At 62.2% G+C, this 13,467-nt stretch overlaps 1 protein-coding gene across 1 annotated transcript in view; it reads left to right on the forward strand.

Moving 5' to 3' along the window:
* The first annotated feature begins 1,152 nt into the window (after positions 1–1,152).
* LOC143843108 (sodium/potassium-transporting ATPase subunit alpha-2-like) overlaps positions 1,153–13,467 on the forward strand; it is a 32,895-nt gene continuing 20,580 nt past the window's right edge. Inside the window, 5 exon segments of the mRNA XM_077349129.1 lie at positions 1,153–1,339; positions 7,730–7,834; positions 8,296–8,355; positions 10,028–10,231; positions 12,744–12,857. Of these exon segments, the coding sequence (XP_077205244.1) occupies positions 1,328–1,339; positions 7,730–7,834; positions 8,296–8,355; positions 10,028–10,231; positions 12,744–12,857 (495 nt within the window). The 5' untranslated portion in view covers positions 1,153–1,327.

The raw sequence follows: 13,467 nt of genomic DNA on the forward strand, positions 1-13,467 counted from the left end.
TTCCTTCCAGGAGGGCTGAGCTCCAGAGGGTGGGGAGGGGAGGGAGCCTGAGGGGAAGGCTCAAGGGGGAAAGGGAGCCCCCACCCCTTCCTGGGCAGACAGAGGAGAGGGGGGTTCTGGTTCCAGCTGGGGCGGGAAGGTGGAGGACTGGGCCGACCCAGGCAGGACAGGGAGCTTCAGGGGCAAGACCCTGCCCAAGTGTGACTCTGAGGCCGGGAAACGCTCCTTTGGATCCAGAGACACAGTGGACCCCTGACCGGAGGGAATCTGCCTCCCCAAACCCAAATCAAATGACCAAGAGATTTGGGCAGCAGGAGCCCAGGTCCTCGTGGCCGGAGCTGACTCTCTGAGCAGGGGGGGTTTTGATGATGGTTATCCTATCACAGACCCAGCTCCCCCAGCCTTTCCTCGTACAACTTGGTCTCCAAAGCCCTCCCCATCTTCACAGCCCTCCTCTGGACACGCTCCAGTTTGTCCACCTCCCTCTCCAGTTGTGGAGCCCAAAGGCTTCCCGGCATTGCAAAAGGTGCAGAAGAGCAACCAGAAGGATCCGGTGAAGAAGAAGGGTGGGAGAAGGGAGGGCTTTCTGGCTGGGAGGGGGACGGCTGCAGGGTCACCTGACAAAAGTTTACAGAATGACGCCTAGGAGACTCTTCTTTCCCTTTCTCGCAATGCAAGAACTTGTGGGCCCTCCAAGGAGTAAAGAAGGCAGTCGGCTTAGAACAGACCCAAATGAGTCCTTCTTCACCCAGGTGGAATTCTCTGCCACAGGAATGGGTGGCAAATTCCGGAGGGGGATGGAGAGACAGAGGCCGCAGGGGCCCCTGAGTGCAGAAGGGACCCTCTGTCTGGGGCAGGGATGCTTAGGAGGGCATCTGGCCCTGCTGGTGGACCGGGTTGGGCCACTGTGTGGGGCAGAGTGCTGGGTTGGTGGGTTGGACTAGATGGCCTCTAGGGTCCTACCAGAGAGGGCTGCTCGGATGTCCTTACGCCTCCCCCTTTTCCTTAGCCTGGGGAGGGAGGGGAGACCGGGGGCCCTGGCGGGGGGGGGCTGGGGGGCGGGCTCGGCGGCCCCGCGGGGTGGGCGTGTTGGTCGCCGCTGGGGCTGGGGCGGGGCGGGCTCGGCGCGCTGCCCTCCGGCTCGGGTTTCAACAAGTGTTCCTGCCCAGAGAAGGAGCGGAGCGGAGGCGCAGGCTATTTAAAGCCGGCCCGCCGCCCGGCCGAAGGGTCCCGGGCCCGGCGCTGCGGGGAGGGCTCGGCCAGGGGGCGCCACTTGGTCCGTGCCTCCGTCTCCCGCCGTCTCCCGCCACCGTCTCCCGCCGCCGCGATGGGCAAAGGGGTGAGTCCGCCCCGCCGGGGGAGGAAGGCCTTGGGGCGGGGGAGGAGGAGACCCTCGCGGCGGGGGCGGGCGGCGGGACGGGACGGGACGGGACGGGGCGGACAGGGCAGATTCGCCGCCCGGTAGCGCGGCCAGCTGGCAGGTCCCCGTCCAGCCGCAGAAGCCCCGGCAGGGCCGGCCGGGGGGGGGGGGGGAGCTTCCCTCATCCCTCATCCCTCATCTCAAGTTGGGCGGAAGCCGACGGGGCACCTGCCTGGGCTCCTCCTGGGGCGGGGTCCTTAGCACTCCTCGGCAGGAAGCCCAACAGGTGCAGCGCACCCAGCCCGGCCTCCCGCTCTCCGGCTCAGTGGCGCAGGATGTGGGCCAATGTTTCGGAGAGCGGCTGCCCGCCTGAGTAGGCGATGCCTGGCCGGATGGGCCGAGGGGCTGACCCACAGAAGGCCGCTCTGAGGGGGGCTCCGCAGAACGGGCTCTGCTTGGCATCCCGGGTCCAGGGAGGGCTGAGGGCGGGAAAGGCCTCTCCTTGCCTGAGGCCGCAGACGGACCTCGATGGGGCCTGCTCTGATTCTGGGGGTCAACCCCCCCCCAGGCATTCAGAGTCCAGATTCCTGCCCCGTGTGCATCTCCAGAAGCTGTTTCTTGGGGGGGGGGGGGCTTTATTTCCAAGGGTCGTCAGAGCCGAGGGAAAAAGAGCCATCCGGAGGGAGCTTTGCGGGGATTCTACCGTCCGGATTGGCCCTCCCCAGCCGTGGCCTCGGGGAACCTGCCCCCGTTGGTGGTTTGGGCAACAGAGAAAGGGGAGGGCGAGGTCTGGGGGGGTTGCTCAGGACCCCGGAGTTGAGAGCCAAAGGGCACCGCAGCCCTTGCTTGCCGCCCCCAAGAAGAGGGGCAGTCAGAGGTCTCTTTCTGGCCCCCTCTGCTGGAGGCTCAGGGTGGGGAGCCTCTCCTCTCCCGCCCCCCTCCGCCCCGCCCCCCAAGCACCTGGTTGCTGTCCAAAGGAACAAAGCGTTCTGTCCCGCAGCTCAATGGGAGGAGACCAGCCTACGGTTTCCTATGGGCAGACCCCAGATGCCCAAAAGGGGGGGGGGCAGAAACCACGGACCCCCCCCCATCACCCTTGGGTCAGGCACACACCCTCAGCCTCACCTACTCAGCAGGGTTGTTGTATGAGCTTTCTTTTGATTTTTTTAAGTTGTTACTTCATTGGTGGGCCTCTTTGGTCACTGAGAAGCCCAGTGGATTGTTTTGCAGGGCACTCAGACAGCCAAGGCCTCCGAAAAGCAGGGCAAAGGGAACAAGCAAAACTGGGAAGAGGGGAGACACAATGGAGGAAAGCCTCCATATTCAGAGGCACTAAACCTCTGCATCCCAGTGCAACAAGGCAACATCAGGGAAGGCCTCGGCCTCCCTGCCCTGTGGCCAGCCCTCCAGAGGAACTGGCTGGCCCCTGGGAGAGACGGGAGGCTGGACTGGAGGGACCCTCCCTGGCCTGACCCAGCAGGGCTCTTCTGAGGGTCTTCTCAGGGGAAGGCCTCGGCCTCGGGCTCTCTGCCCTGTGGCTGGCCCTGCAGAGGAACTGGCTGGCCCCTGGGTGAGAAGACAGGAGGCTGGACTGGAGGGACCCTCCCTGGCCTGACCCAGCAGGGCTCTTCTGAGGGTCTTCTCAGGGGAAGGCCTCGGCCTCTCTGCCCTGTGGCTGGCCCTGCAGAGGAACCGGCTGGCCCCTGGGTGAGACGGGAGGCTGGACTGGAGGGACCCTCCCTGGTCTGACCCTGGCCTGTTCCCTGCCCTGTGGCTGGCCCTGCAGAGGAACTGGCTGGCCCCTGGGTGAGAAGACAGGAGGCTGGACTGGAGGGACCCTCCCTGGCCTGACCCAGCAGGGCTCTTCTGAGGGTCTTCTCAGGGGAAGGCCCCGGCCTCTCTGCCCTGTGGCTGGCCCTGCAGAGGAACTGGCTGGCCCCTGGGTGAGACGGGAGGCTGGACTGGAGGGACCCTCCCTGGCCTGACCCAGCAGGGCTCTTCTGAGGGTCTTCTCAGGGGAAGGCCTCGGCCTCTCTGCCCTGTGGCTGGCCCTGCAGAGGAACTGGCTGGCCCCTGGGGGAGATGGGAGGCTGGACTGGAGGGACCCTCCCTGGCCTGACCCAGCAGGGCTCTTCTGAGGGTCTTCTCAGGGGAAGGCCTCGGCCTCCCCGCCCTGTGGCTGGCCCTGCAGAGGAACTGGCTGGCCCCTGGGTGAGACGGGAGGCTGGACTGGAGGGACCCTCCCTGGCCTGACCCAGCAGGGCTCTTCAAAGGGTCTTCTCAGGGGAAGGCCTCGGCCTCTCTGCCCTGTGGCTGGCCCTGCAGAGGAACTGGCTGGCCCCTGGGTGAGACGGGAGGCTGGACTGGAGTGACCCTCCCTGGCCTGACCCAGCAGGGCTCTTCTGAGGGTCTTCTCAGGGGAAGGCCTCTGCCTCTCTGCCCTGTGGCTGGCCCTGCAGAGGAACTGGCTGGCCCCTGGGTGAGACGGGAGGCTGGACTGGAGTGACCCTCCCTGGCCTGACCCAGCAGGGCTCTTCTGAGGGTCTTCTCAGGGGAAGGCCTCTGCCTCTCTGCCCTGTGGCTGGCCCTGCAGAGGAACTGGCTGGCCCCTGGGTGAGACGGGAGGCTGGACTGGAGGGACCCTCCCTGGCCTGACCCAGCAGGGCTCTTCTGAGGGTCTTCTCAGGGGAAGGCCTTGGCCTCTCTGCCCTGTGGCTGGCCCTGCAGAGGAACTGGCTGGCCCCTGGGTGAGATGGGAGGCAGGACTGGAGGGACCCTCCCTGGCCTGACCCTTTCTGCCTGGGAACGGCAGGGGGGGGGTCCATGGGCCCAGCAGCTGAGCAGGCTTCTCTCTCTGACTAGCCTTCCGCGGAGCAGAGACTGTGTGGTTCCCTCCCCGCTGGGAAGGAAGTCTGGGATCTCCAGCCGAGTGCCTGCGTGGCTCCAAGAGTGGCCGTGGGGGTGGGTTGAGTGGGATTTCCAGGGGACATATGTGCCCCCAAACTGCTCCGGGGGCCTCTGGGGCTGGCCATTCTGAGCTGGGGTGACTTGGGAGGTTGCCTGCGGCGTCTAGCCGGTCTGTGGTCGGACAGCTTGATTGGAGGCCAGCATCCCCGACTTCCAGGGTGGGAGGTGTCCAAGGTCCCTTCCTGCATTAGACACCCCACGCCACCCCCAAAACTCTGCTTGCTCTCTGTGGTGCTGCTGGGCTCGGATGGAGCTGTGTGGGCCGGCGTCCGAGGAGGGGCTTGCAGGGGCTGGGCGTGGCCCCTGCTCCTGGGCCCTTTCCCCGGGGGACAGAAGCAGATGTTGCTTTCAGAGCAGAATATAAAAAGAGCCGGTCCTTGCGTGGGAAAGGCCCCCTTGCCAAGAACAGCGAGCCAAGACCCCGTGGGGAGGCAGGGAGAGAAGGGGGGCAGCACAGCAAGCCTCCACGTGGACGCCCCGGAAGCACTTGAGCACCCTCAGCCCCACCAACGCACCCTCAGCATGATCTCCCTCTGCAAGGCACTCAGCTCAGCCCAGGACAAAGGAGCCCCAGGCCAAAATGCCACCCACCACCTCATCCTCCCCCCCCCTTTGTGTATAATTAGAAGAGAAAAAACAGCTCAGGTTTTATGAGGACTGGCATGGGGGGGGGCGGCTTCATGCTTCTCCTGTCCTCCACTTCCTGTCCACCCCTCCCTGCCTAAGCCAGGCCAGAAGGGAGCAAGGCCTCTCGAGAAAGACCCGGCCCCCTCTCCTGGTGACTCATGCCTGGCCGGGGAGGCTCTTGGCCGGCGTCCGTTTGCCCAGACAAAACCCATGGGCAGCCCCCCAGGCTCTTATCTGCAGGGCAGAGGAACTCCCAAGAAGGCTGTGGGGTCAGTTTTTTGGGGAGGGGGGCACAGGCCTTGGGAATCATGTGTGAATTTGTCCTCCCTCCAGTTTGGCGGCCAGAGGGCTGGTTCTTGGGGGTGGGCACAGGAGGTGCCAGTGCCGGTTGGCAGAGTTCATGTGAGAGGAGCACACCCGCCCCTGGCAGCAGAAGCCACTACTCTCTAGGGAAATTCCTGGAGTTTGGGAGGGGGTCCGGGGAGGGGTTTCAGTGGGGTACGAGGCCATGTTCTCCGGATTTGTTCCTAATTCTCCTAATTCTGTCAGGTGGATCAATAACCGGCTGACAAATCGTCCCCAGAGGGTCCTTGTTAAAGGTTCAGCATCTTCTTGGAGAAGAGTGACAAGTGGAGTCCTCCAAGGATCTGTCCTGGGGCCTCTGTTGTTCAACCTATATTTATAAATGATTTGGATGAAGGATTAGAGCAGGGGTAGTCAAACTGCGACCCTCCAGATGTCTATGGACTACAATTCCCAGGAGCCCCTGTCAGCGAATGCTGGCAGGGGCTCCTGGGAATTGTAGTCCATGGACATCTGGAGGGCCGCAGTTTGACTACCCCTGGATTAGAGGGATACTTATTAAATTTGCAGACGATACAAAACTGGGAGGGGTAGCAAAAGACAGAAATGAAGTTTAATAGGGACAAATGGACAAATAAAGTTCTGCATTTAGGTAAGAAAAACCAAATACACCAATATAGGATGGGAGATACTTGTCTTGGCAGCAGCATGTGCGAAAAGGATCTAGGAGTCTTAGTAGACCCTACATTGACCATGAGTCAGCAGTGGGACTCGGTGGCTAAAAAGCCAAATGGGATTTTGGGCTGTATCAAATGGAGTGCCGTGTCCAGATCACAGGAGGTGATGGTGCCGCTTTGCTCTGCTTCGGCCTCACTTGGAGTCCTGGGTTCAGTTTTGGGCACCCCAGTTGAAGAGGGATGTAGACAAACTGGAGCGTGTCCAGGGGAGAGCAACAAAGATGGGGAGGGGTTTGGAGACCAAGAGATAATGAGGAAAGGTTGGGGAAGTTTGGTCTGTTTAGCCTAGAGAGGAGACGACTGAGAGGGGATCTGATAACCATCTTCATTTAAAAGGCTGCCATATAGAGCAGAGTTGTTCCCTCTTGCCCTGGAGGGACAGGCCAGAACCAATGGGATGAAATTAATTCAATAGAAATTCCGTCTAAACCTCCGGAAGAAGTTCCTGACAGTCAGTGCGGTTCCTCAGTGGAACAGGCTTCCTTGGGAGGTGGTGGGTTCTCCATCTTTGGAAATTTTTAAACAGAGGCTGGAGAGCCATCTGACGGAGAGGCTGATTCTGTGAAGGCTTAAGGGGGTGGCACGTGGCAGTGGAGGAGCGATAGAGTTGTGGGTGTCCTGCATGGTGCAGGGGGTTGGACTAGAGGACCCTGGCCCATGGTCTGAGAAGCAGGGTCGGAGGGAAGTGTGTGTGTGTGTGTGTGTGTGTGTGTGTGTCCTCTGCTGCTGGCGGGTCCTGAGCAAGAACAGAGCTTCCTTTCTGCCCGGCTTAAAAGGCAGCGGTCTGAATAGACGGGAACAGTGCGGCTGAGCCAGCCCCTCAGTCCGGGATTCTTCTGCAGCACTTTGGGTTCCTTCGCTGCCAGACGTGCCCAGATTGCCAAAGAAGGCCCTCCTTGTGGCCAGGGGAAAGGGGCAGCCGGTGCCCGGCCAGGCAGGCGGGCAGGTTCCCCCTTCTGAGGCAGGGGAGGGCAGGGGTGGCAGCCCCCCAGGGGGTTCCCTCTGCTCAGCACTGGAGGCTGCCCGGCCCGCAAGTCCGGAGGGCACCAAAGTGCTTTGCCCAAGAGGTGCCGCCGCTCCGTCCTGTGCGTTTCTCTCCAAGGCCAGGGGGCACGGGGGGGGGGACCAAGCCCTGCTCTGCCGAGGATAGACAGGCCTCGGAGTGTCCTTGGCAGGGGGTCCAGCGAGGGGAGCTCTACCTCTCAAGGGCTCCTGCCTGGAAACCCCTGTTGGCCTCTCAGGAGCTCCTGGGCTCAAACCGAGCTGCCCGTGGACAGGATGAGGCCTGCAGAAAGGAGAGGGGTGAGCAGGCCCCCCCCCTGCCCACCCCCAGCTGCACAGCCAGCGATAACCCTGGAAGAGTGGCCACGTCACGTGTCAAGCCCTCCCACCGTGCTTCCAGAGGAGTGTTTGTGCACACCCTATGCGTAGCGGCAGCACACGGTGTGGACTGACTCCCCCCGCCCCCCAGCTGCTTCTGCCACTGCAAGGCCAGAGTTTGCTCCCCTCTTCAGCCAGCCAAATATCTTGCCCTGATCTGGGGGAAATTCCCAGTTAGTGGCAGCCAAACCAGGCGGGAGTCCAGCGGCCCCTGAGACAAGAGGAGACGAGGCAGCCCTGAGTTCCTGCCCGTGTCGCTCTGCTCAGCCCCAGCCTGTCTGGGGCCAGGGAGCACTTGGCTTTGCCCCGCCCACCCGCCTGACCCCTCCCCTCTCCTCCGCTCCCCTCCTGCCAGATGGGCCGTGAGTCTTCCCCCCCTGGGGCCACTGCGGAAAATGGCGGGGGCAAGAAGAAGCAGAAGGAGAAGGAGCTGGATGAACTCAAGAAGGAGGTCAACCTGGTGAGCAGGGCTGGTCGGGCTGGGGGGTGGGGGACCCCTCCCTGGGAGCACAACCTCACCCTGCTCCCCATCTCCAGGGGAGGGACCCAACCCCATGGCCCCATCCCTCAAGTGGGTCTGGGGACATCTCAGGGATCGAGGGCCAGCAAGAGGCCTTGACCCCCACCACCCCCATCCCGCTTGCCAGGTGAACCCTTGGAGAACAGGAAATCCCAGGAGACTTCGGGGTGGGGCGGTGGGGTGGGCTTGGGGAGGATAGGGGGGTCTCATGCCATATTCTGCCCTCTGCCCTCTGCAGCCGTTTTATCCTGGGCAGCTGATCTCCATCACCTGGAGACGAGATGTCATTCCAGGAGGTCTCCAGCGACCCCCCGGAGGCTGGCAACCCTCATCCAGTGCCGGGTCATTCAGCTCTGTGCCAGTTGGACTCACGGCCTGTGCCTCTTCTCTCTCCCCTGCAGGATGACCACAAACTGTCTCTGGATGAAATCAGCCGGAAATACCAGGTGGATCTCTCGAAGGTAAGTCCGGACTCCGCCTGCCCTGTGCCCCCTCCCTCTGCCCTTCACGGCTGGAGCTCCCCGTGCCAGTCTCAGCCCCAAGGGCCAAGCTGAGCAGTCGGGGAGAAGCTGCTGTGGGGCTAGAGCCGTTTGGCAAGGGAGGGAAGAGCCTCTGGCCAGGGCAAAGGGCGCTTATGGGGAGAGCTCGCGTGAGCACCATGCCCCACTTGAGGACGGCCCCTGAGCGGGCCTGAGGAGGCACCCAAAGACGAGGAGGCCCTTCAGGCTCACAAAGAACCCTCCTTGCCTCAAGGCTGCTTTTGTCTTTGGCTCAGGCTGGGGAGTCGCCCTCCAGGGCCGCCCGCATACAGCACATTACAGTAATCTATCCCTAATGGCACAGGTGAGCCGGGCAGAAGGAAGGATCAATGTGCAGCCCGAGGAGACTGGGGAAAGGCGTTCATGGCCAGAGTGGCCCCTCCCTCGTGTCTCCAGAAGCAATGCTGAGTCCTTTGGGGGAGGGGGCTGCGACTGCCCCCCCCCCCTTTGTTGGGCTGGCAGGGACCCACCAAGGCCGGGCTCTGGCAGAAGCAGGTGCAGCTGAACGCTCCAAGGACGCCGGCGGCCCCCGAGGCAGGGCTACCCAAGGCACTCTCATGCCGCTGCCCGGGAGGAGGAGGAGGAGGAGGAGGAGGAGGGGCCCAGATCCTCGCAGGAGGGTCGCTGCCACAGGGTCCGTGAGCTGCTTTGGCTGCTCCCCCCAGGCGGGCTTTCCCCCGGCCTCAGCAAAGAGTGTTCCAGAATGGGAGGTCGAGTCCAAGGTCACCTCTAAGACCAGCCTTGGACATCTCTCAGACAATGACATCGGAATGATCAGAGGGCCGTTAGGAGGAGGAGAGCAAGCAGGACATTAGTAAACAGCGGCGAAAAGGTTCCTATAGAATCTCAGAGGGCCAGACACGACTGAACGGATAACATCATCCTCCTCCTCCTCCTCCTCCTCCTCATAATACTCTCTCTTGATTTACTCTTTCCTTATGCATGTCCTCTGATGACCCCTGGCCCATGGTCTGAGGACGGGTGCCTGCACATGAATGCTCACGCCTTGCATAAAACTTGGTGGGTCCCAAAGGGGCCTCGGGGGCCTCAAAACCTGTTCTGCCTTTGGTCTTGCTACCTGAGCTGTCCCGCCGAAGAGGGGAGTTCCTCCTTAGTGAACAGGAACTGAAAAGGAGCCCCCCCCGCCCCCCGTCAGGGTTTCCAGCTCCAGGTTGGGACCCATCTGCAGATTGGGGCCAGGCAGGGCTTGGGGAGGGGCCAGGCCTCCGTGGGGTCTAAGGCCAGGGTCCCCACCTTCCAAGTGGCCACTTTCTCCAGGGGAACTGAGCTCTGCAGCCCGGTCACCAGTGGTAATTGTGGGCATTCTCCAGCTCCTGCCTGGAGGTTGGTGACCCTCCAGCAGTCCCTCCGTGGCAGAGGGCCTGAGCCGCACAGCTGGCTGCTCAGCGGCTCTGCACCGGGGATCCAGTGGGGCTGTTTGCTGGGAGGGCGATGGCTCTGTGGGTGGGCTCCCTTGGAGTGGGGCAGCCCCAGAAGGTGCCTCCTCGGCTGGGCTGCCGTCCGTTCCGCTGCCTCAGGGATGCTTCCCCTCCGCCCCTTCCCTCCCTCCGCCCCTCCACTCTTCCCCCGGCAGGGCTTGACCAACACCCGTGCGGCGGAGATCCTGGCCCACGACGGCCCCAACGCCTTGACCCCGCCCCCCACCACGCCCGAGTGGGTCAAGTTTTGCCGGCAGCTCTTTGGGGGCTTCTCCATCTTGCTGTGGATCGGGGCCATCCTCTGCTTCCTGGCGTACAGCATCCAGGCCGTGATGGAGGATGAGCCGGCCAACGACAACGTGAGTGGGGGGACATCCCCCAGCCTTCCTGCCCCCCCAGCCCTCCTGCTCCCCCAGCCCTCCTGCCTGAGATCGACCGGGGCTGGGGGGCTGGGGACCCTTTCTGCTCTGGCAGGAAGGCCACACGGAGTGACTTCTTTGGGAGCCGGCCAAGCCGGAGGCCTGGATCCCAGGGTCAATCCACTGGCTGCAGTTCGGGGGGGGCACCAGGGAGGGGCCATGGCTCCATGGAAGAACCCAGGCTTGACATCCCCAGTTAAAAGCTGGGAGAGAGCATTTTATCCCCAAATCATAGAACAATAAAGTTGGAAGGGACCTCTTGGGTCATCTAGTCCAGCCCCCTGCACTGTGCAGGACACTCCCAACCCTCTCGCTCCTCCACTGCCGCCTGCCACCCCCTGACCCTTCACAGAATCAGCCTGTCCATTAGATTAGCGATCCCCAACCTGTGGGCTGCGGACCACATGTGGTCCTTCAACTAATTGGAGGTGGGCCCCGAAGGACGCCTTCTCCCCCCCCCCCCCCCCGGCCCTTTACTTCATCCCTCCCAGCCCTTTACAACACACTTCATTGTTGTGGCATGTCTGTATCTTATTTTGAAGGGATGTTTAAACATTACCATAGCGATCAGAGAGCGTTAGGGCAGTGGTTGAGAGTAGAGGAGTAAACTACCCCCCCCCGGGCCTCAGTAAAAGGCATTGAGTGGTCCCCGGTGATAAAAAAGTTGGGGACCACTGCATTAGATGGCCCTTCAGCCTCTGTTTAAAATTTTTTAAAAGACAGTTTCCAGAGAGTCTGCAGCAGAAGAGCTGGGTTCAAGTCCCATCGCACCTTAGAGAGCACTCCAGTGCCAGAGTCCCCTTCCTCAGAGAGGAAGGCTGAGGGGTCCCTGAGGAGCCAGACCGGGTCCCCTCTCTCCCGGCCACCCCAAGAGGGCTCACAGATCCTTTGCCAAACATCACCTGCAGGCAAACCTTGGTGCCCCCCCCCCTTCTGCTAGGCCTGCCCTTTGGCCAAGATCCCAGGAGGACAAGCAAGTTGTCCTGGGGGAGGGATTCACTCAAAAAGGGAGAGGGGATGCCCCCCGCCCCCATGGTGAAAGGACAGAGGTGCCACCCGTACCTGCTTGCACTTGGGGGGGGGTGTGGGGGGGTGCTGTGTGTTTGAGCTGCATTGGCCCTGGCTGCTGGGTGGGGAATGGATGGCGGAGGCGGGGGGGGGGGAGTGGGGTGCAGCATGAAGGCTGGACCCCCCCCCCCCGCCGTCCAGCTCCCCGTCCTTCCAAGGCCCTCACCTGCGGCTCAGTCCCTCGGGAGAGACTTGCCTGTGTCCTTTGGGGTGAGGAGAAGAGCTCCAGGGGGTTCCCCTGTCTCATTGGGCGGGCGAAGGAGGAGTCTCGTGTCCGGCTCCAAAATAGCCCACCTCACTTATGTAAGCGAGGGCTGCCGTAACCTGAGCCGGATCCTGTCACCGCAGCTGCAGCCGCCAGAAAAGACCGTTCAGCTGGGCCGATTCAGGGCCGGACACAAGAATGTCGGAAGAGCCGTCTGCCCCTCCACGGCCTGGTGCCCTCGGCCTCCCCCTGCATCCGCCGCGTGGGGCCGGCCGGCACCCCTTCCTCTCTGCCCAACGGCCCTCCTGTCCCTTTAAGAGAGAGAAGCCTCCCCCCCCCCGCACCCCCCGCCCCCCGTGGAAATGTGCTGCAGGAGCCTTGCGGGGCAGGAGGCCCAGAAATGCCCCAGAAGGTCAGGCCTGCATTTTCGCCTCCAGGCTCTGCCAGGGAGCAGCGCGAGGGCATCGCAGGAGGAAGGGCATGGCTGGCGGCCCCAGCTGGTGCCTGCGGGCAGAGGAGGCCCTGACAGTAGCCGCAGCCAAGCAGAAACGGGGCCTCTCTAAGACAGGCCCCCAAGGAAAATCCTGGCCTTTCACCAAGGAATTGAGCCTGGGGGCCACTGGAGAGTTTGCCCTCTGAAGCCGCCCTTTGCTCCACGGAAACTTTGTTTGTTTGTTTGTACGTAAATATATACACGGCCGATTCCCACCAGGGCTCACGGCAGTTTACGCGGTCAAAGAATAAGAACCATAAAACCCACCATTCCCTTAGTAATAGTGCCTATAATAGTACATAAACCCACTTGCTCTCCATTCCTATCGTCCAACCGGGGACAGCCCTCCTGTCGTTCTGTTTAATTTACTTAACCCCCCCCAAAAAACACTTTAAGCAAAGGAATTCAGGAAACCCTCCAGGCCCCACCGGGTGGTTTGCGGCCCTAGCTGGAGAGGAGTTCTTCCGAGGGGTGGGGGTCACCTGGGCATGGAATTGGGGTCACTGGGTGGGCAGGTGGTTGTGAATGTCCTGCAGTCTGCAGAGGGCTGGACTAGATGACTCTGGGGGTCCCTTCGGACTCTGGGAGCCTTTGATTCTAAGAGACCAAGTTGAAGCCTAACGGGGGGAGGAGCGTGACGGCCTCCCTCGGCCGCAGCCTCAGCGCTGTCCGCTTTCTCTCCCCAGCTGTACCTGGGCGTGGTGCTGGCCGCCGTCGTCATTGTGACCGGCTGTTTCTCCTACTACCAAGAGGCCAAGAGCTCCAAGATCATGGACTCCTTCAAAAACATGGTTCCTCAGGTAGGGGGGGGGGCGGAAGGCTCTGGGACCAGGGAGCAGATGGGGAGGGGGCTTGGGGGTCCCTTTGGAGGCACCAGCTGCCCTGTCTGACCCCTGCCGCATGAGGCTGCCTCTCCTGCCTGCCAGCTGAACTTCTGCCTGGCGGACCGCTCCAGAAGACGGTTAAGAACCCGGGAGAAAGAAGGTCATGAGCCCTTCGTGGCAATTAATAATAATTAGCACCTTCCTGCGAAGCACATGAGTAGTAAGTGGAAGCACCAGACTCTATAGTGGCACAAGAAGCATGCATGCGCAAGGGAGCCACTCAGGGCCTCGCTGCACCCGTGGAACATCTGCAGCAGCAGCCAGCGGGAAGATGCAAAACAAAGGCGGGGTGGTAGTGGGGGGGAGTGCATAGGGGACCGGGAGCCGCAGTGCCCTCTGGTGGCAGAGAGCGGAAGTAGGTCATCGGGCTCCATGGCAGGGTTCTCCCGCAGGGGTCGGTCGCTCCTTGTTCCTGCCATGGGGGTCTTCGTGGCGTCATAACAGCCTCTGTAGCACAGCAGGTCAGGCTAGCCCGCTCTCCTCAGATCTCCCAAGCAAAAGAGCAAAGGGGATCTGCCCTGGCAAG

This window comes from Paroedura picta, chromosome 1, assembly GCF_049243985.1.
Source record: "Paroedura picta isolate Pp20150507F chromosome 1, Ppicta_v3.0, whole genome shotgun sequence".
In the NCBI taxonomy this organism is placed as follows: Eukaryota; Metazoa; Chordata; class Lepidosauria; order Squamata; family Gekkonidae; genus Paroedura; species Paroedura picta.